Source organism: Vombatus ursinus, unplaced genomic scaffold, assembly GCF_900497805.2.
Source record: "Vombatus ursinus unplaced genomic scaffold, bare-nosed wombat genome assembly UNPS02010639.1, whole genome shotgun sequence".
NCBI lineage: Eukaryota > Metazoa > Chordata > Mammalia > Diprotodontia > Vombatidae > Vombatus > Vombatus ursinus.
The window spans coordinates 1,590,968-1,613,018 of record NW_020950417.1 but is presented as its reverse complement, the minus strand read 5'-3'; the positions used below and the strand labels follow the sequence as shown (position 1 = coordinate 1,613,018).

Here is a 22,051-nt window from a genome sequence, read left to right as displayed (position 1 = left end):
GACAGACTCAGAAAACCTGGGAGTCCTGTATGATGAATTGATACAGAGTAAAATGAGCAGAACCAGAAGGACAATTCATGACACTGCCTACTGTAAAGGAAAACACCTTTGAAGACTTAACAACCCTTATAATGCAATAACCAATCACAACTCTAGAAGACTGATGATGAAACATACTTTCTTAGGTTCAGAATGAGTCACACATTTTCAGATGTTCCCAATGCATGAATCTGTTTTGCTTGATCATACTTATTTGTTATAATCAAACAAATTTATTTGCTAGAGAGAGTTGTGGGAAGTACTAGAAGGGTAGTGATAGTGATGCAAAAAGAAAAAAAAAGGACAGCAAGAAAAGAGCTTCCACAAAACATTTAAAAATACATATAAGGGAATAGAGGGGAGTTTGGAAGGGGACACAGCCAAGCAGGGCTGTGTTGACCATGTTAAATTTAATATATGTGTCCAAAACCCAAGTTGTTGTGTAAGAGGTTAATTATTTCATACATAAGTCTCTTTCTCTGTTCTTTGTATATGGAAACATTTATTTTGGCTGATGTTTATAAATTCATAATAAAAACAAAGTTAAAAATTAAAAACCGGAACTCTGATGGGTAACATGACAAATTGAATTCATAATAAAAACAAAGTTAAAATTAAAAACCAGAACTCTGATGGGTAACATGACAAATTGTAACTTCAGCATTCCCATGATAAAACATGATTACTGTCTCTTGGTAGAGATGTAGTGGACTTTTAAGTGCAGAATGATTCATTCATTTTTATATATGGCCAATCTGTTGGTATGTTTTGATTAAGTGTACTTATTTGTTACAAAGGTAGAATTCGATTGGGGGTAATGGGAAATTATTGGGAAATGACTGATTTTATAATAAAACAGTAACAATTAAACATGTTTTTAAATGTAGAAATTGTTCATATATAACCTATTTTAAATTCTTACCTCTTTAGGGAGGGGAAACGGGAGGGAGGGAGAAAATTTAGAACTCAAAATTTTTTAAAAATGAATGTCTAAAAAATTGTCTTTACATGTAATTGGAAAAAATAAAATGCTAGTTTAAAAAATGGAAAAAAATGTAGAAAGGCCTAGAGGAAGACTCCTAGTATTTTGGGAGAATTCTTTTCTGTGGAGGAAATATAAGAAAACATGGCCAAGAATTGAGCAGGATGAGAAGATATGGACAAACTATGAGCTGTATCAACGGATGGGAGCACTTATACAGATGAGATAAGAGGTCTGCTTAAATACTGAAGCATCATATAAATAAATCAGCCTTCTGTACTTTTTAAAATTTATTTTGATTTATCAACAATCACTTTCATAAGCTTTTGAGTTTTAAATTTTTCTCCCCCTCCCTCCCCAAGATGGCACAAAATCTGAAATAGGCTATACATATACATTCCTATTAAACATATTTTCATATTAGGGATGTTGTAAGAATTAGAACCAATAGGAGGAACCACCAGAAAGAGGAAACAAAACACAACAGAAGAAAAAAAATTGCAAATAGTATGCTTCGATCTGCATTCAAATTCCATAGTTCTTTCTCTGGATGTGGCTAGCATTTTCCATCATGAGGCCTTTGGAGATGCCTTAGTTGCTTGTATTGCTGAGAAGGGTTAAGTCTATTAATATGTTCTCCTGGTTCTGCTCACTTCACTCAGCATCAGACCATACAAGTCTTTCCAGGTTTTTCTGAAGTCTGCCTGCTCATCATTTCTTATAGCACAATAGTATTCCATAACATTCATATACCACAACTTGTTCAGTCATTCCCCAATTGATGGGCATCCTCTCAATTTCCAATACTTTGCCACCACAAAAAGAGATGCTATAAATGTTTTTGTACATGTGGACCCTTTTCCCATTTGTATGATCTCTTTGGGATACAGTCCTAGAAGTGCTATTACTGGGTCAAAGGGTATGTACATTTTTATAGCCCTTTGGGCATAGTTTCCAAATTGCTCTCCAGAATGGTTGGATCATTTCACAACTCCACCAACAATGCATTAGTGTTCCAATTTTCCCACATCTTCTCCAACATTTATCATTTTCCTGTTTGGTCATGTTGGTCAATCTGATAGGTGTGATGTGGGGTACCTCAGAGTTGTTTTGACTTGCATTTCTCTGATCAATAGTGATTTAGAGCATTTTTTCATATGACTACAGATGGCTTTAATTTCTTCATCTGAGAATTGCTTGTTCATATCCTTTGACCATTTATCAACTGGAGAATGACTTGTATTTTTATAAATCTGACTTCTCTATATATTTTAGAAATGAGCCTTCTGCATTTTTAAGAGACTATATAACAGAAATATTTATTACATATAACAATTTCTTGGTATGAAGAAAAGCACATTTTCTCTATTTTGCTTTAAAATATTTATGGGGGGAGGGGGTCCATGCATCCAGATACTCAAACTAGCATTTTTGAGTTGTCAGTATTTCAAGCTCAAGAGAGTCCAATAATCAAATTAATTTGAGAATCATCTATCTATTCCAATACCCTCATTCTATCGAAAAGGAATGAATGAATCAATGAATACCATTTATTAAGCGTTACCATGTACAAAGCACTGTTGGAGGTACAGAAATCGAAGAAACTGACTCCCTGAGATGGAATGATTTATTAGAAGGCTAGTGGCAGGGCTAGGATTTGAAACTAGGTCTCCAAATCTCCAGGCCATATCACATCCCTAACGACTGGGTGCAGATTAGGAACTCAGAAGTCATAGAGAAAGAACCGCAGTCCCCAGCTGCCTGGCAGGGAGACACAGCCCCCTGTCTGTCCACCTCGACCGGATTCATGGCACTGGTAAGGGCACAGCAGGGTTCCTCGCCCCTTCTCTCCACCCCACTCGAGCTTACCCACCCAGTCCCTGGAGCTCCCAATTAGTTCTCGGAGGATCGCTCCCTACCGCTCGTCCTCTAGTTGCCATAGCTACAAACACCTTACTGGACACTGGGTAGCCACTCTGGTAACAGAGACTTGTATTTGCGTCCCCGTCGCCATGGTAACCAAGTCTTTCCGGCCACGCAGTTGCTAACAGTCGTCGTTGCCAGGGCAACACTGGGAAAGGCGGGGCTCTGAGGTGGGGGAGAGCTCGCCCCGGGGGGGAGGGGTTGGGTAAGGCTGAGGGCGGGGTTCCCGCGAGCCTGGGGGCGCGGCATGGGGGCGGGGCGGAGGGCGGACTAGGCGGATGAGAGGCGGGGCCGGGCAGAGATACCTCTCGTCCTCTGACCCACACCCCCGATGGCCGCAGCCGGGGGTCCTGCTTGGGCCTGGCGGCCCGTGGCGAGTGATCCGCTCCTGGCACGGGCATTCCACTCGTGCACCGTGCTGCGGGACCGGTTCTATGTGGTCGGGGGCCTGTCGTGCGGGGGCGCGCGCGAGCCCCTCGGGGACGCGGTGACCTTTGACCCGGGGGCGGGCCAGGCCGAGCGCGCGGGCGGCCCCGGGGGGCCCCGGCGCAGCCACCACGACGCGGTGGCCCTGGACGGCCGCTGGCTCTGCGTGGTGGGCGGCTGGGACGGGTCCCGGCGCGTGGCGGCCGTGGCGGCCCTGGATGCGGAGCTCGGGGCCTGGGAGGCGTGGTCCGCGGCCCTGGGCAGCTGTGCCCCGGCCGGGCTCAGCAGCCACACCTGCACCCGCCTGTCGGACTACGAGCTGCGCGTGGCCGGCCGCGAGGGCGGCACTCGCACCCAGCGCCGCTACGGGAGCGTCTACACCCTGCGCGTGGACCCGTCCGCGCGCACCTACAGGTAGGGAGGCCCCGCGGGAGGCACGCGCGGGTTCCTTGCCCGGCCCGCGCCCGGCCTGAACTGTCCATCCCCGCAGCTACTGTGAAGAGGGCGGCCACACGGCCTCGCGCTCGGGCCACTGCGCAGCGCTGCTCCGCACCGGCGGCCCCCACCCCGGCCACCAGCTCCTGCTCTTTGGGGGCTGCAACTCCCCCGAGCCCGAAGTGGTCGGGCGCTGGGGCCCGGGGCAGATCCAGGTGAGTGCTCCGCGGGAGGCGGGGTCGGGGACCCCTTGGCAGCCCAGCTGGAGCCTGTGAACGCCCCCCCAGAATACTGGTGCTAAATGCATAAAGCAACGTATGATTACAAAGGAGACCAGTCATGTTGAAGTGAGGATCTAAGTTTTTTCCTCATCCACGTTCAACAGACCACAGAATCTGTCCCTGGGATCCCTCAAGGGATCTGCAGACCCACTGAGAGATGTGTGACTTGCCCAGGGTCACACAGCCAGTCCGTCAGAGGTGGCTTCCACGCCAGCTCATAACCACTATGCAGCGGTGCCCCCAATCCCTTCCGGTTTGTCTTGCCCCCCACCCTCCAGGAGGAGCCGGTTGTTGCCTCTCGGCTGACAGAACAGGTCTCCAAGTTAGTGAGCGGTGAGCAAGGGTCTCTGGAGGGACCCCGGGGTCTTCGGCACCATTCCTGCTCCGTGGTGGGGCCCTTTGCTGTGCTGTTTGGTGGAGAAACTCTGACCAGAGCTCGGGACACAGTCTGCAATGAGCTCTACATCTATGATTCTCGTGAGAGCTGTCCTAATAGTTGGGAGCAGTTGGGATAGGGAGGAAGTACAAAGGGAGTCAGGTTGGGGAAATAGGGCAAGGAAGAGGGGGAATTAGCACATGTTTAGTCAGGCAGCAGTGGATTACTAAATATAGGGAAAGGGCCAAGGGGAAGGGAATGGACAGATCTTAAATAAGGTAATTTTCCCAACTCTATATCCTAAAGTGTCTCCTTCCCCACAGGCAAATCGACCCATCGATGGTTCCGATTCCCATGTGCAGATCGAAGCATGAAACGGGTAGGCCATCGAACCTGCCTCTGGAATGACCAGCTCTATCTAGTTGGGGGCTTTGGTGAGGATGGCAGGACAGCTAGTCCAGATGTTTACACACTACAACTATCTTTCTGAGCCAGGGAAATCAGCTTCCTCAGTTCACGCAGACACACAAAGCATTATGCTACCAGACCTATGAAGTTATTCATTAAATGCTAATCTGGAAGTCAGACACAGACTCTCTTCATCTGTTCTGGGGGTGGGGAAGGGACATTGAAAGTCCTAGTGGTGACATTCTGAGTTTTTAGCCTATCATAAGAGCCACTAGCTATCTGTATAATTCATCTGAGTGAGTCTTGACCTGGTCACTCTTCTCAATTTTTATCAGTAACACAGGAGAAAGCCTCAGACCAGAACTGGGCATTGAGACCAAACCATTTATTTAACAAAAATATTACAAGAGCAGCAACAAAGAAAAATAATAATAAAGGGTATAAGAGGCATCGGAGAAAAAACATGACAGAGGTCTTGATTCTTAGGAGACTAGCACGCCAGCTGAGCTGGCCTTGGCCCCAGACCCCTCCCCATTGTCCTTGGCTGCTGGCTTCTCATCCTCACCCATTAGCCGAATATTATGTTTCTCCCTGAAGTCATTCAACTCCCTTCCCTTTGCTTGAAGCTGCTGGGTCAGTGTCTCAATGATCTTTTGAATCTGGTGGGTAAGAATTAGTGTTACATTAGAATACTGATACTCCTCCTCCCTGGTAATAAGCTGTTTATAGGGGAAGTAAAGGAGAAATCTCACCTCAATGGCCACCTCTAACCAAGATTAAGCAACCCAACTGATGAGTTCAGAAAAAGAAATAAAACCATTGTTGCCCTACTCCCTCCCACAGCTCAGCCCAGTTGAAAAGCCCATAAGAAGAATGGGCCTAACTCAAAAGACACAGATGCTGGCTTTGACAAGATGTCTTTCTTACTCAGTGATCTCAATATAAGTTCCTAACCTCCTCCCTTTTCCTGCCCCCCCCCTCGTCCTTTCCCTTCTCACCTGCTCCTTGTTACCCTCCAAGGCAGGTAGCACCTCTTTGACAGTTCGCTCCACCAGGACCCCTCCAACCATTCGATAGCACTTCCGGGTTGGGTCCACTTCTCTCAGGGTATCTATCACTAGGCTAGGGTAGGAAGGAGAGGGTCTAAGGATACAGCCCCAACAGAGCACAGACTCCCCCTCACCCCCAACTCTTATTTCTTCCCCCGACCTCTCACCTGTGCTCATTCAACTCCATTTCTAGCTCAGCTGCCTTGGATGCCAGGCTCCTCTGTTCCTGACGAAGGCGGTTGAAGCCAGCAACCACCTAGGAGAGAAGAGAGATGAGGTGAGGGACAGAACCCTATGGAGATGGCAAGAGAGCAGCTCCTTAGGTGGTAGCCTACATGCTGAGATATAAATCAGGGGTCTCAATTTGGCCTTGTTTATCCCTGTCTGAAACGGTCTTCCCTTAAGGGATGACTCCTATCACAAAAAATGCAGGCTAATGGCCAGGACAAGTATTAACATTAGTATGTGTTAGGAGAGAAAGTACGGAGGGTCTCCCCACATCTTGCTGTTCCCCGGGCTTGCTCTCTCTGTACCTTCTGCCTAGGACTGAGAGCATAAACCAGAGAGATTAACCCAAACCCTGACCTAATCATATTCAGTGCCAAATCTTCTATTCTTCCCTATAGTCTTTCCTCGCAAGACCCCCTCCCTTCTCTATTCCAATATCCAGAGAATGGAACATAGTTACTATCTTAGCCCTACAGAATTCCTTACTTCTGGTACCTCACTCACTATGCAATATATCAGTATTTGCTTTGTCCCTATTTAAAATCCTCTTCTGGCTTCTGCTGCTCAATAAAATGACCTTCGAATTGGTCATTCTACTTCCAGTCTCTCAACATTCCAATTCATCCTCCACACAGCCGACGAAGCTCAGATGGGATGATGTGGCACACTCCCACCCTCATTCAATAAACTTCAGTCCTTCCATATAAATATGCCTTCTTTTAGCATTTAAAGCCCTTTATAACCTGGCCCCATCCCACCTTTCCAGTCTTACTGTACATTATTTCCCTTCATATACTCTATGATCCAGCCAAACTGGCCTTCTTGGTGGTCATCACATATAACACTGTTTCCTATCTCCATGCCTTTGCACTGGCTGTCTCCCATGCCTAGAACACACTTTCTACTCACTCCCCGATTTTGGAACCCATAGTTTGCTTCAAGGGTCAGCTCAAGCATCACCTTCTGCATAAGGCCTTTCCTGATGCCCTAATTCCTAGTACCTTCCCTCCCCCAGGTTTCTTACATCTACATATATAGGTATATGCTGTCAACTTGTCAGAATATAAGGCAGGGACTGTTTGGATTTTGTTCAATCTCTAGAATCTAACACAGTGCCTGACACATAGCAGGTGCTTAACAAATATTGACTGATTGATCAACTTGGACTCCAACAACATCCCAATGACTTCTGTGTGAACACAAATGATGGAACCTACTTAGGAGAACTTACCTGAAAAGGTAACATTTTCTGAGCCCACACTCAAAATGTATTACTTTGTGAAATAAAATCAATCCTTGAATCCATGAGATTAAAACAACTAAGGGAAGTTGGTATTTAAAAAACAAAATAAAATTACTCTTGTTAACTAATGAGGATCAGAGATGCTTCTAGGATAGAAGTGAATTTTGAATCAGATGTCACATCAAATTAAACCCATTTAAATTTGTTAAGAGAATTTCAGCCATTCCTGTATAGAAAGATAATACTTTTAGCAGCTACCCAAAATCTTAGCTGCAAATTTTTAAAGAAGCAAAATAATCCAAAGCTAACTCTCATGGGAATGCTATGCCCTGCTCCCAGAATTTTCTATCTACAGATGATCTTTCCTACTGTTTTTTTTTTCCTTTTCCTAGCCAAATGCTTATATGTAACTCTCTATTTCCCTTTCCCTTATACCATATTGTTCCAATGTTTTCTGGCATGGCCAGAGATGACCAGATCCAAATTAGTCTATACATAAAAGATGTACACATACAGGGGAAATGGAAGTTAATCTCAGAAGGAATGGGAGAGGGAAAGCAGGGAAAAGCTTCTAGCAGAAGGTGGGATTTGAGCTGAGTCTTGAAGGAAGCTAGGAAAGTTAGGAATTCAAACAGTGGAAGTGATGAAGTAGAGCATTCTAAGGAGGGCCAGGAGGTAGAATGGCATGTTTAAAGAGCCAGCAAGAAGACCCATGGTCCCTACAGGCAGTTGGTGGTGCAGTGGATAGAGCACCAGCCCTGAGGACCTGAGTTCAAATCCTGTCTCAGACCAGACACTTGACACTTAATAGCCGTTTGACCCTGAGCAAGTCACTTAAACCCAACTGCCTCACCAAAAATAAACAAACAAATAAATAAATAAATGAGACCCACGTTCCTGAATCATAGACTATATGGAGCAAAGTGTAACAAGAACAGAAAAGTAGGAGGGGGCCAGGTTTCAAAGGGCTTTAAAGGCCAAAGATGATTTTATATTTGATACTAAAGGAAGCTAATAGACTTTACTGAGTAGTGATTTTGACTGACATGGTCACACCAATGTTTAAGAAGGTTAGCTTGTAAGATTTTTTAAAAAGGAAAAGAATAAAAATTCTCTTAAAGTGTAGGTCCAACTATGTCACTCAGACTCCAGTGGCTCCATATTGCCTCTAGGGACAAATACAAAATCCTCTGGCAGTCGAACCCCTTAATAACCTAGTCCCCTCCTACCTTTCCAATCTTTTTACACCTTACTCCCCCACCACATATTCTTCGATACAGTGACACTGGCCTCTTGGCTGTTTCTTAAACAAGATGTTCCATCTTAGCTGAACACATTTTCTCTGGCTGTCCCCCCTGCCTGGGGGCTTCTCTGGCCCCCTACTAGTACCAACTAAAATCCAACCTTCTACAGGAAGCCTTCCCTATATCTAGCTGTTTGTACACGTTTGTTCGCATGTCTTCCCTCTAAAGACTGTAAGCTCCTTGAGGGCAGGGACCAGTTTTGCCTCTTTTTGCATCCCCATCTCGCAGGTAAATGCCCTCGGGGACTTGCCTGCCGCACCGCAGGAGGGGTGGACCTTAGAGCTCCGACTGAAACTAAGCTAGCCCAGAACGCCAACTGTCAAGGGCCCACAGTGCAGAACGCGGGGAAATCTCCCCCAACAAGCTAAAGGACCGATTCGGGGCGCTGGCCCGCACCCTCGAAGGCCACGGAGCTCCCCTACACTTGTAGATTTCAGGCCTCACGTGGCTCTTTCACGGGGGGGGGGGCGCCTGGTCCTCTCCAGCCAGCCTCGGGTCCTTTCCCAAAATCACTGAAAACTGGGGATCGGCCTCTTCAGGGGTCACAGCCACGGATGGGGCTGGGGGCTGCTGTCCCACATTCCTGTCAGGAGGGGCTCCCCCACCCTGGGCCCGTCGTCTTGTCCATATTCACACAGAGCACAGACACCGCCGGTTTCCCTGCGCGCCATCCGCGCGCCCGCCCTCTCCCTCCGCAGCGGGGGCTCCAGGATTGCCCAGGTCCACAAGCCCGGGCTGCGGCGGAGGGCACCGCACGTGCCACGGACCCCGCCCCCACGGCCCCTAAAACAAGAGCCGGGGTCGCCGTGCGGGCAGCTGGGCTCACCTGCTCCGCCGACACCGCCCCCTTGGCCGCGCTGCCAGCGCCGCTGCCGCTGCTGCCGCTACTCTTGTTACTCCGGTTGCTACTCTCCGCCATCTTTACCCACCCGCTAGGTCTAGAGCCCTAGAAGCCCAAGCTCGCCTCCTTGTGCGTCACATCCGGACGTTTCCGTCCCAGCCTCCTCTGGATCCTTGTGCCTCGGGCGCCATCTTGGTTAGGGGCACATCCGGTGGGCGGGCCCGACATTTCCGGGTGCCCTATGGCCCCAAAGCTTCAAGACCTTTGGGCGGGAGGCGAAAGAGGGAGCTGCGGACACCCCCTCCCCGAGGCTCCGGCTCCATGTAGGATCCTATTCTGTGGCCTCCTCTTGTACTAGAACGGGAGGGATGTGGGAGGAGGGAAAGGTCGAGTTGAGTCAGAGGCTGCGCGTGTCTGGTCGAGGGGCTGGGGTCTGGGAAGTGGGTGCAGACGTGGGACGCTGGGGCGGGGTGGGGAATGGTTTTCTTGCCCTTAGGGATTCCCGGCGTCAGGAGCGAGAGGAGACTTGTCCTAGGTCAATAAGTGACCTGCGCGCTCGGAAGAGAAGTCTGAAGGCGGGCGGCGGCGAGCCGGGGCCACGGAGGTCCAGTGCTCCGGCTGTGCCCCACTCGCCGGGGCTTAGCGTCCCGAGGCTAGGAGACGGGCTTGACAGAGCCGGCTGGGAAGGGGCCAGAGGTCGGCCCTGGTCACGTGGCTTGTGGGCACAGAAGGGGCAGCTGGCTGTCCTAGCGGGAGAACCCTGGAATCCTTACCTTTCCCAGGCTGAGCGCCACCCTTTGGACGCAGAGAAAGTGCCTGTTCCTGCTGCGATCTGCATTCCGGCTGCCTGGTCTCTCTCAACTCCGTGACCCAGCGGGCACCAGGCACAGCAGGTGAAGCCCCCTCTCCCCACTTCCGATCACGGTGGGGGAAGGGGGAAGGGTCCTAACTGGTTCTAGAGATACGTAGACCAATAATAGCAGCTCATCTGTTTATCTGCATGTATAGCTTTTCATAGTTTACAAAGCACTTAATTAACAACAACCCAGTACAGCTTAAGTATTGTGCACATTTTACAGCCAGCTGAGGCCGAGGGAGGATGAGTGACTTACTTACTGAGTGACTTAAGGATACTGTCAGAATGAGAACTGGAACTCTAGTTGACCACTAGTCTACGTTTGCTGGTTTTCCTTCTTTGTCAGAGACCAAAGTCAGGGTCAGGAATATGTATAGAGAAAATGTCCAGTTCTCTTCTAAGCTCTCACTTTCTCCATTTGGGGATGTCTGAATCTTCTGTTCTTCACAGGCCTGGGACCATGGCTGTCTCCTCCTCTTCTCGAGGTTTGCCCCTGGTAGCAGTGTGCCAGGTGACATCAACACCAGATAAGGAACAGACCTTTGCAGCCTGTTCAGGATTAGTTCAGGAGGCTGCCAAGTTGGGTGCCTGCCTGGCCTTCCTCCCTGAGGCCTTCGACTTCATTGCCCGTGACCCAGCAGAGACACTTCAGCTGTCTGAGCCATTGGATGGGGATCTTGTGAATCGGTATGCCCGACTTGCCAGGTATGGAAGGCAGCAAAGGAGGCACACTGTGGGTTAGTAGATTCAGCTGACTGTGATGGAGACAGGGTTCTGAGAAGGGTTGTCTGTTGCTTTTTCTACAGAGAATGTGGACTCTGGATATCTCTCGGTGGTTTTCACGAACGTGGGCAAGACTGGGAGCAGACTCAGCGTATCTATAATTGTCACGTGCTTCTGGACAATAAGGGTAAGACTTTAAGTTCCTAACTCCTCTCTCAGCCCTCTCCTGCCCTTTTGAGTTGCTTTCCTAGAATCCCCTTTTCAGCCTCCAACTTCCCTCCCTCCACTTTCCCTGCCCAGAGACCTTGGAGACCGTTTACCAAGCCCTCAAGGCCATTCACCAGTTGGATTTCCTCTGCTCCTCTTGTCCCTCCTCCTCCCTCCCAAACACATACACCTTGTGGACATGTCGTCTGTGCCTCTGGTTCCTAACTATAAGTAGTTCCCTCTCTGGGGGCAGCCGGGGAATATAGAATCATCAGCAGAGTATTCCTCTTCTACTCCCAAGGCTCTATTGTGGCCACATATAGGAAGACACACCTCTGTGATGTGGAGCTTCCAGGACAGGGATCCATATGTGAGAGCACCTCTACTGTACCTGGGCCCACTCGTGGGTCACCTGTCAGTACACCAGCTGGCAAGGTTGGCAGGGAGGGAAGGGAGGAGGTTAAAGTGGGGAAAAGGAATGGGAATATGTTGGAGGGGGCAAGATAACAGTGGAATAGTACGAAGAGTGGCCAGTACACCAGAGAAACTAAATGTTCTACTTTCCTCCATCCCAGATAGGCCTGGCCATCTGCTATGACCTGCGTTTTCCAGAGCTTTCCCTTGCACTGGCCCAAGATGGTGCAGAAATTCTCACCTACCCTTCAGCCTTTGGCTTAGTCACAGGACCAGCCCACTGGGAGGTGAGAACTTACCAATATACAGCACCTACCTATCCCACTAGAAAGAGATGTATTTCTTTCCTGGCTCCCCATGATTGTCTCTCAGCTGAGTGGGGGAATACTTGCTTCCAAAGGTCACTGCTCTTCTCCTTCCCACTTCTCCCCTCCAGATGCTGAAGATGATTGCATCTACCTTCATTCTCTCCCCAGGTGCTGCTCCGGGCTCGGGCCATCGAGACACAGTGCTATGTAGTTGCAGCAGCACAGTGGGGACAGCACCATGAAAAAAGAGGGAGTTATGGACACAGTATGGTGGTGGACCCCTGGGGAGTTGTGGTAGCACGATGTTCTGAGGGGCCAGGCCTCTGCCTTGCCCACATTGACCTGGCCTATTTGCGCCAAGTACGCCAGCATATGCCTGTGGCCCAACACCGAAGGCCTGACCTGTATGGCAATTTGGGTCGCCCAAATCCTTGCCTTCACACCAGCTGACTGAAACAGGGTCCTATTCTGGGCCAATGAGGATCTGTGGCTTGGAGGCAGGACCCCAGGCCACTGAAGAACCTCTACTCCCTTTCCTTTGTGGCATACAGGTTCAACCTGTTGTAAAGCCCCAAAAAATGCTTTTATGGGTTCAGACTTCAGTTGCATATAGATGAGCTCTTAAATCACAATTTTATGAAAACTAAAGCTCCACCGAAGTCTGAGCAGCACTGACATTGAAAAAATATAGTCATGAAGTCCAAGTCTCGACATCTCCTTTGGGGGTGGGGGAAAAGAGTATAGCATCAAACATGGCTCGACTATAGTAGCAAGAAGGCCCATTCATTACTCCTTAAAACAAGTGCGGAAGTGAGTTTTTGTCCTAGCCCAATCCTCAGGATTAAGAAGGAATGGGGGCTATTCAAGTACTGAAGACTAGGAAGAGAAAAGCAGTGCTGAGATAAGGCTCAAGGGGATGTCCCAGCTCCAACTCCACCCCAAGCCAGACCACAAAAAGAGATGGAAATGGGCTGCAGGATACATTTATTTTCACTTAAACATGGAAGGAAAAATGTCACACACCCCTTTCTCAGGGAGTGTGTGCTACCACCAGCAACCTTCCCCCCCACCCCAATCCTGCATACATACAGGCACTTGTGCACAAAAGTGCACAGACAAGGGGTTCTCGGGATGCCCCAGTCCTCCCTTCTCACTGCTTCCTAGAAGAGGAGCTGACAAAGGGTAAAGGAGGGACCAAGACTAGGAAAAGAGCCCCTAATCTCTGTCCCTGGGAGATGGAGGGAAAGAGAGGGAAGCACCAGGGGCCAGGAGTGAGCAAGTGAGGAAGCCATACCTTTAAAAGTGTTGTTCAACTTGTTCCTTACAATCTCAGTAGGGTGGAGGGAATGTGGTGGTAAATCCCCATGATACAACCCTGACTCTTAACTCTCTCCAGCAAGCTCCCACACCACAGCCCTTTGGTTTCTCAGACAAAACAAAACAAAACTAGCCCTCATGAAGCCTGAGGGCGATTGAGAGCCTCCTATTTACGCCCTCCCCCCAAACCACTTCAGCAGTGGTTCCACAGAGCACTTTGCGACAAGACTGCTTCTTCCTTCCTTGCCCAGGCTGGATTCCCAGGCTTGTGGAAGTCTGGGTCGGGGAGGAGATGGGGAGACACACCACTTTCACTTTTTTGTCTTTTCCTTTAAAAAAAAGAAGGGGGGGAGCGAAGGTGACAGGAGGGGTGTGGAGAAAACCCCAAACAGTGTGTGAACTCCAGAAGTGGGTGCCAAACTGAGCTCCCAGATTTGTGAAAGGTGAAAGGAGGGTCAGGGCAGTGCCTGCAGCATCAAGTTCCTCAGGAGTTTCTGTCGGCCTAGCTCATAGTCCTCCTCATCCACATTCACCAGCAGCTTGATAGCCTCATGGCCCACAGCCTGTTTAAGTGAGTCTGTGATGAAGACACCTTTGAGCGCCTCCAGAAGGGAGCCATTGATGTAGTCGCGCCAGAAGGCATCGAGGTAGGTGAGCTCGGAGAACTTGATGTCACAGATGATGGAACCCAGGTCCCGGGATTTGAGGATGGTATTGGCCTGATTGAAACGCTCAAACTGGCGTTCAAGTGGGTCCTGCTTATTTGAGAAGACGTTGCCTTGAAGAGCTGTCTCATGCTGGCAGTACTCAGCCCTCACCCGAAGCCTGATATCTATAGGAAAGAAAAAGTGATTGCTTAGGCCATACTCTGTTAGGAGAGTGACAGGGGTGGAAGACCAAGGCACTACAGTAAGGTAGTAAGTTACCCATCTCCAGGGTACAGTTCCCCTATGGCTTCTCTATACATGTCTCATCTTGGGATTTCCCTTATATATGTCTGAATTTGTTTAAGCCCATGCTTGGGCCAAGAGAAAAAGGCAGTGAAGAGAAAGAGTTCTTAGTAATGGGGCGCAATAAGACCACATCACCTCCAAATCAAACTTGCATTTGGGGATGTAGGGATGACCTTCTTCTATATTAAATAGACTTAGCTTCATTGTACAAATTACTTTAACTCTTTTCTCCACCTTGGATGGGAAGAGACTTAGCAGGGAGAGCCTTTGGTATAGTACAACCTGAAATTAATTCAGTATCATTCTAGAAGGCTAGTAGGGCCATGACAAGGCAAAAGGTCAGTGCCTTGACCCTTTTCAATGTCCCCATCCGTCAGAAAAAAAGTATGGTCTGCCTTTTGGAAAGTAACTTCACTCCCACTAGCTCCCTGCCTGGGCTGCACTATAGCCTCCCTTACCGCAGGTCTGTTTCTCCTTGGGGTCTGGTGTCACGGACTTCCGGCGCTTCCGCTGACTTACAAGTGTGGCTCTCCCTCGAGCCGGCCGTTTGATGCACACCTGTTGGCCAGCATTAGGGCAGCACACCACAGGATAGTGGGGAGGCACTAGTGGGAAAAGGGGAGTAAATGAAGTAAAGACCCATAATCATCATATCTATTCCACTGTCAATTTATGGGACTGCAAATAAGTTGATTGTTGATTAACTCTTTCTTTGGGAAGGAGGGGAAGAGGCAGAATTAGTGGAAAGTGACAGTGAAGGGGAGAAAATAACAGCCATTAAACATTTTAAAATAATCCATGAAACCTAAAAGGAACAGAAATGAGTACACTTAGGGGCATCGCCTTAGCTTTGTGTGGGGCCAAAAAGGGGAAGAGTCAATATCCTTTCTCCTGGTTTTGGAAGTTAGGCATAGAATAAGACTAGAATCCTCTTACTTAGAGGAACTAAAGGACATCTACATCTTTTCACCTGATTTAGGGGTTTGGGGAGGTCCCGGCTCTGGGTTACTGTGGGCTCTGGGGGTCACGTAACGGACTGACGTTTCCTCCAAGTATTTGTCTACAAGGTCTGGGCACACTGTGTGTGGGGAGAGAAGAAAAGTAAGTCATTCAGGGAAAGATGGGAGACATACACCCATACCCGTCTAATCCTATACTAGGGGCTTTATATGCCACTCTCATCCAGATGCTTTATAGGGCAAGACTCACACCCTAGACCACAGTGCTACTCCTCCCCAGTCCCTCATGAACTCCTTCATTGACCTTCCCATGTTCCCAGTCCCCAATAACCCCCTCACCAGCCCGCCTCCTCTTGAGTGTGACATAGGGCAGCAGGTCATGTCGAGTGATGATGCGTAGCAGCTGCAGCACCTGTCGAAAGTTACTTTCATCACATCGGCCCTGGCGCTCCAGCGCTAACAAGAAATCTCGTCCACTTCGAATGAGGCCACGCTCATGGTCATCAATTACATCAACAAAAAGGAAGGAGAGGACACGCACATCTCGGTGCGTCAGGTGGGTGCCCACGATGTCAAACATGCGGTGCAGGCTGTACAGCCCATGCTCCTGCTCTCCCCGCTCCTCAGGCCATACTTGGCTGGCCCGCCGCTTTAACCCTGCCATGCTGGGTGGGGGCTAGGTGCACACTGCTCTCCAGAGCCCCTGTTCACTTGCTACGATCCCCACTGTGCTGTAAGAACAAGGGGAACATCAGTGAATTGGAGTAAGGTGCCCATCCTTACCAGGAAAAGATCTCCCAGCTTTGAAATCCACTTGGGGCAGGAAATAGTTTACCATCCCCAAGCTGGCATTTTCTGCCCATTTTTAGTATCAATTCTTATAAGAGATGTTGTCAAGTATCACCTTAATCATTCCCCCACCCACATCCCAGACACTTTCCATCTCCCACTGTATCTCCTGCCACAGAGATGCCCCTTCTCATACTAGTTCAGCTCGTCACAAAGAAGAAAGAGAATTCTGGGTTCTAGCTCTAGCACCTAAGTCGCTACACCAGCTGTAATGAGTCACAGAACTTTAGTTATGGAAGAAACCTTAGAAGTCATCATATCTAATCTCATTTTAGAGATTAGGAAAATGAGGCTTGGATAAGTGAAGTGAATTGTGGAAGTTGACTCCGGTAACAATTCACAGCAGAATCAGAGCTCAAGTACAACTTATACTCTGGTAGAGAGACTTAACTGCTGCTGATGACAGCATGAGCACTATGCACTTCTCTAGTCCAGTCATCCTTTCTTCTGGCTGAAACCCAATTTGTCGTAGGGCCAGTTAGTCAACAAACATTTATTAAGTGCCTACTATGTGCCAGGCACTGTGCAAAGCTACAAAGACAGGCAAAAGACAGTTTCTGCTTTTAAGGGGAAAGACAAGGATGTACAAACAAGATAGATACAGGATAACTGGAGATAATAAACAAATGGAAGGAATTAGCATTAAGGGGGATCAAGGAAGACTTCTTGTAGGTTGGATTTTAGCTGGGACTTGAAGGAAGTGAGAAAGCAGGGATGAAGAAGGAAAGAATTCCAGGCATGAGAGACAACTAGTGAAAATGCTTCAAGTTGGGAGATGGAATGTTTTGGGTAGGTCTAGAGGTCAAAGAATTGACTGTTTTCCCCATGCTTGGTTAGATCATAAACCTCTGACCTATATCATAGTTTTGAGAGGAGAGCGCACAAAGGTGGCTATGATACCAGTCACATTTGTTGCCTGTGAGATTACAGGGACAAGAGATTCACTTATAAGGTAGAACTGCTTTGCCTGCCTTTTTCTGGGAATAAGATCTCCCAGCAGTAGTGACATCAGGTGCCAAAAGCTACTGTTAGAAACCCAAGAAGGCCTAGTCTCTGCCTCTAACCACCTTACTCCTCTCAATATAAGCAAGACAAATAAATGGATGGACTATAAAGTAAACGAAATTTGAAATAATTTATCCAGGCTGATCTAAAGTGAGCAATCTTCCGAGAATGGCAGGGGAAGTTTCCAAGTTTTCAGACTTCCTCTAGTAAAGCTCCTTTTGTGAGTTCATTACCCAGGAGACCACAATAAACCAAGTAACACACTTGAAAGTCAAGTCCCAACACATAATTCAGGTTTCTTAGTGTCAAACCAACCCCTTCACTAATACCCTGCTCATGATCTGGACACAGCACCATTAACAGCCTTATCTGTTGTGGCAAAGCACAGAAATAGCCTCCTCACTAAAAGAACAGACCACTCTACATATTTTTTAAATTAACAAATTTAAGTCCTAAGACCAGTAAAGGAATTAACAAATAAGTTACTCTTCTACCAGAGGCGCTTTACTAAGGAGTCTGAGGGGAAAGACCATGATTAGGATACTGATTAGCAGGACTTGATCTTTACTATCGTTTCAGAGAGTCTAGAAACAAAGAGAATACTGGGACTGGTCTCTATTAGAAAAGAGAAGAGGAAGAACCAGTAGTGAGAGAATTTGGTACTCCACTAGGACCTTTGAGAGGAATGTGGCCCATACCAAGACTGGAGAGCTTACATACCCTAATTCCCAAACATGCAAAGGACCTGGGGAACCCCTGAATAAGGTCATCTAGTCTGAGCTCATTTTACAGATATGCAAATAAGCCCAGAGAGGTTAATCTTCTTACCCAGTCACACATAGGAAACAGCAAAGCTAGGAATCAAACTTATGTACCACATTCTTCTCACTGCGGCCTCCACAGTCCAGCCATCTACCACAAGTCAGATCTTTTTCACCTCAATTCTACACCTCCAACTGTCCCCCAGATAGGGACAGCAAAAACAGTTTCTTGCTTCTAACTGGTCAGGAAGCACGACCATTTAAGTCCACCTTACTCCCTATGCCCAGCTGTTAGTTGTAAGGGCCAGAGGATAGGCAGCTAGACAGGTAAATACCTCACTTCCAATCAATCAGAATAGGTGTCCCCAATTCAGATAATGGGCTGGTTGAATCCTGAATTTTTCCATAAGAGAGCAAATAAAACATTGTCTCCCTCCCCCACCTCCCTGCCTGGCTAGTGGGAAATAAGACTCAACCTAGAGGTACTGTAGCCACAGCAGAGTAACAATCAGGGAGAAGTCTAAGACAGGTCTGAATTCTTCAGACCCAAGGCATTTCCGATGCTAATTGCCCATGCTAATTTCCCCAAACTCCAGAAAGTAACTCAACCATATTAAGCCCTAGGTTAAAAGATCACAGATTTAGACCTGGAAGAGACCTTGGAGATCACTTTACAGAGGAGGAAACTGAGGCCTAGAGAGGTTAACTGGCCTATGATAAGGACCATAAGGCCATTCAGCCAACAGCAGGTGGCAGCCTCACTATAAGCAAGCCAGACAAGTCTGAAGAGGCTCAGTGTGAAGTCTATTCTGGGATCATAGCTCAAGCCTCCTCACATTCATTTCAATCTTTATTCTAGTCTTCATTGCAGACTTGGGACAGCGTGACTTCATTCTTCACTGGTTTACTCCAGGGAGCGGAACTAGAGGGGGGTTTACTAGGTTCTCAAAGATATACCCACTGGGTCATGGTAGGTGACCAGAAACAGCCTGACTTAAATCACACTTGAAATAGGCCACCACTTCTTCACAATAAGGATCCAAGAATTTGCCCAACTTCATCACTAGCAGAACTCATCCCCTCTCAACCTCCGTGCCTCTCAGATGCCTCAGATCAGTGAGGTGAAAGAAACAATGAATGAGACTCAGATCCTAGTTATGTAAAAAGGTAAGAATGCTCCATTCCAAAGAAAAAAGTCAAAGGGATCTCTGGGTCTTGTTATATGATAAACTGTCAAATGGCATAAGGTGAATAATCCAGTAGTTTCCAAAATCTTCCTCTTACCCCAGGCTGGGCTGGTGCCAATAAAAATCTCTGTGCATGATACCTAGAATGGATCAAGGAGATTGATCCACCAGACACTTTGGGTTGGCCCAGAGTGAACATTCCCTGTGTCTCCTATCTAATGAATTGACAATAACCTTAGAATTATGATTTAGGAGTGGTCTAAACATATCTTCAGCTACCTAGATCTGATACACCAATCAGGAAGTAAAGTATCATTTATCCCAACATCTGAAGCATGGGGTTCACCCCATGATCTCATTAAGATCAAAAAGCCACTATTCCTTCCCTTGTTCTTTTCCCCTGAATGGGAACAAAAATCACTGACAGTGTTAGACCACCTATTCAAGTTTTTCTTCCCCACTCTCCCTGGCAATTATGTTCAAATACATCAGCAAAACACAGAACATGAGTCAATTCTCAGTTTCTAACACATAGACACAGTCACAGCCGCACATGCTGTCCTAGAAACCACAGAAACAAACCTAAGGATTTTTTCACTGAAATAACCTAACCCTAAGATTAGAGACATATGAAGGGCAAGGTTAACCTGACCTGCCAAATGCCTTCAAGCATCCCAACAGCGATTTCCCCTCCACAAAACCTGATGCTAAGAATTCCCTGTCTCTTCCTAGACAGACACATGGCAGAGGTTATAAGTTCAATGACTGCTGGGAAAACCGATCATAGTGAATATTTAAATGCAAGAATGACTCTTCATTTGCCCCCAGATTTCCATGCTTCCCCAGTTCCTGTTTATGTTGTGAAAGGAGGAAACACTAATGTTGACAGTTTCCCACTATACCCCCGTTCCCAAGAATATGGTGGATTAAGTGGCTACATACAGCCAAAGCTGAACATCCAGCCGTTTCCTATATCTCTAACAAGGGATAGGACATGATATCTCTTGTTAGAACTTCTGCCCCTTACGTGACACGCAAGTGTTCTATTAGGGCTGCAATACTCAAATGCCAAAATGTCACTAGGCTCTCGGGAGTCCGCATTTTCTAGATACAGAATGACTACTCCCTCCCTGACACAGCATCATCACTACGGGGGAGATGAAGAGACTCGCTCAATGGGCCCTCTGGTCCTACACAATGACTGTCCAGTTTTGTTTTGTTTTGTTTTCCCCCCGGTCTCCCCTTTCCTGCAACCACCTCCTTCCCACAAAAAACTCCGACCCGGCAAGGGCAATTTCCTCGCTCTGCTCCTTTCTGTTTTCTGACTTAAAAATTACAAAAGTACTCTTCTTCCTCCGCACCCGCATATCACCTCCCCGCTCCCCCCACCCCACCCCACGAAGGAAAACAAGCCCGAGAACACCGAAGTGGGGAGCTCTCGACAAAGTCCCAGAGTTGTTCGCCTCCTCCCCCCCGTCCTCGGCAGCCCCCCGACGACCGCGGGCACGTCCCAGGGGCGCCCGAGCCGCCCACCCCCTTCAGGCCGGAGGCGGCCGACGCTGCCCAACTCTTCGCTGACCTCTCCAGCCAGCTTGGCTCTTGAGCTTCCCGGGATCTCCCCGCACCCGGCTCGCTTCCCCCTCCCCCCCCTGCCCCGGGCCTTTTCCCCCTCCCCCTCCCCCTCTCCAGCTTCAGCTCACACTTTTCCTCCAGCCTCGCCCTTTCCCCATCCGACGCCAACCGAAGGCAACTCCCTCCGCCACGGCCAACTCTCTCCTCGGCCCCCCCCCGCCCCCCCCCCGCCAGCCGGGCTCCTCACACTCCTGCTCAGCCTCTGCCCCACATGCCCCCCTCGGCCTCCCTTGGCGTTTATTTCAGCTCGGCTCCGCCCCTTCCCCTTCGCCTTCTCCCCTACCTCTTTCCCGGTCTCCGCCCCGCCCCGGACCCACGGTTGCCCCCTCCCCTCCCTTCGCCTCACCTCACCTCGCGGCGTCCCGACCCGTCTCCGCCCCTCCCCTCTCCTCCCCTCCCCTCGGCCCCCCCGGGTTGGGCCCGTAGTCGCCACCTCCCCTTCCCCACCCCCAGGGCCCACCGCCTTCCCGCCCCGCCCCTCTCCGTTCCCCCTCCCGGGCCTCACTCTCGGCTCAGACTCGGCGCCGCCATGTTGGGTCCATCAGCTCCGCTCTCCAGGGCCCCGTCTCGCTGAGCAGCATCCGGGCCCTCGCCGCTGCCGCCGCCGCCGCCGCCGCCGCCGCCGCCACCGCCGCCGCGGGCGTGAAGAAGGGGGAGGGCACGGAGACGGGCGGGGGTGGCTTCATCCGGGAAACCGCGGCCTGTAACCTGGGCGGTTGCGGCGACTTCGGCACCATTAAGAAGAATTGGGATGAGTAGCCATGTTGAGTGAGGGCGGCCTGGCAGTGACGGGCGCCCGTGAGGCCCTGGCGTCAGTGTAAGTAAAAAGACTAGAGGCTGGTGGCCATTTTTGGTAGGGGCAGGTTGGAATGTTGGGCGGTCCTGGTGGCTTTGGCTTCGAGACCATAGAATGGAATTGGGAAGGGCAGCCATGTTGAGTGAGGAAAAACGGGTAGCTTCCGTCCCGGCTCGTGCTGGCTTCACCTCTCTTGGAGAGAATAGGAAAAGGCAGCCATTGCGGATAAGGGCGGAACTGGCGCGAGAGGCTGCAGGGCCCGGGATGGAGGGAAAGACAAGGACTCGAAGACCGGCAAGAACAGGGCAGGGGGCTCCTCGTCAGTGAGTTTGTGGCTGGTTCAGGACCCCAAACCTGGGCACCTGGTCTGATGAGCAGAAACTCCTGTCTCCCCCTGATTGTTTAAAATACATCTGTTCAAAGTTAAAACCACACTCACACTCACACTCACACTCACTTTCTCTGGATGGGGCACTAAGACTGGAAACAGGAGGACCTGAATTCAAATCTAGCCTCAGACACTCAGCTGTGTGACCCCGGATAAGTCAC

General features: G+C 49.0%; 4 protein-coding genes across 8 annotated transcripts; 2 read left to right on the top strand and 2 right to left on the bottom strand.

Moving 5' to 3' along the window:
• Window positions 1-3,275: 3,275 nt before the first annotated feature.
• KLHDC9 (kelch domain containing 9) lies at window positions 3,276-5,035 on the top strand. Its single transcript, XM_027854880.1, has 4 exons — window positions 3,276-3,784; window positions 3,861-4,020; window positions 4,365-4,563; window positions 4,786-5,035. The coding sequence occupies exons 1-4, from the start codon at window positions 3,276-3,278 to the stop codon at window positions 4,950-4,952; spliced, it is 1,035 nt and encodes a 344-aa protein (XP_027710681.1). The 3' UTR covers window positions 4,953-5,035.
• A 199-nt stretch (window positions 5,036-5,234) lies between these two features.
• On the bottom strand, window positions 5,235-9,628 carry PFDN2 (prefoldin subunit 2). The gene is made up of 4 exons (XM_027854818.1): window positions 9,521-9,628; window positions 6,087-6,175; window positions 5,869-5,992; window positions 5,235-5,529 (listed from the first exon to the last, which is right to left on the bottom strand). Exons 1-4 carry the CDS (start codon window positions 9,611-9,613, stop codon window positions 5,353-5,355), a joined length of 483 nt encoding a protein of 160 aa, XP_027710619.1. The 5' UTR covers window positions 9,614-9,628; the 3' UTR covers window positions 5,235-5,352.
• Window positions 9,629-9,755: 127 nt separating this feature from the next.
• NIT1 (nitrilase 1) lies at window positions 9,756-12,747 on the top strand. The gene is made up of 7 exons (XM_027854811.1): window positions 9,756-9,858; window positions 10,318-10,428; window positions 10,842-11,096; window positions 11,198-11,301; window positions 11,623-11,756; window positions 11,897-12,022; window positions 12,212-12,747. Coding segments are annotated over exons 1-7 (1,014 nt in total). The 5' UTR covers window positions 9,756-9,856; the 3' UTR covers window positions 12,494-12,747.
• Window positions 12,748-13,010: 263 nt separating this feature from the next.
• Window positions 13,011-21,304, bottom strand: DEDD (death effector domain containing). Of its 5 annotated transcripts, none has more exons than XM_027854812.1 (5): window positions 21,212-21,304; window positions 15,612-16,003; window positions 15,284-15,391; window positions 14,772-14,918; window positions 13,011-14,192 (listed from the first exon to the last, which is right to left on the bottom strand). In XM_027854812.1, the coding sequence occupies exons 2-5, from the start codon at window positions 15,934-15,936 to the stop codon at window positions 13,816-13,818; spliced, it is 957 nt and encodes a 318-aa protein (XP_027710613.1). In that variant the 5' UTR covers window positions 15,937-16,003; window positions 21,212-21,304; the 3' UTR covers window positions 13,011-13,815. The 5 variants fall into 5 exon arrangements, with proteins under 5 accessions (XP_027710613.1, XP_027710616.1, XP_027710614.1 ...); XM_027854815.1 differs by lacking the exon at window positions 21,212-21,304 and adding an exon at window positions 21,053-21,071; XM_027854813.1 differs by lacking the exon at window positions 21,212-21,304 and adding an exon at window positions 20,775-20,860.
• Between the last annotated feature and the right edge of the window lie 747 nt (window positions 21,305-22,051).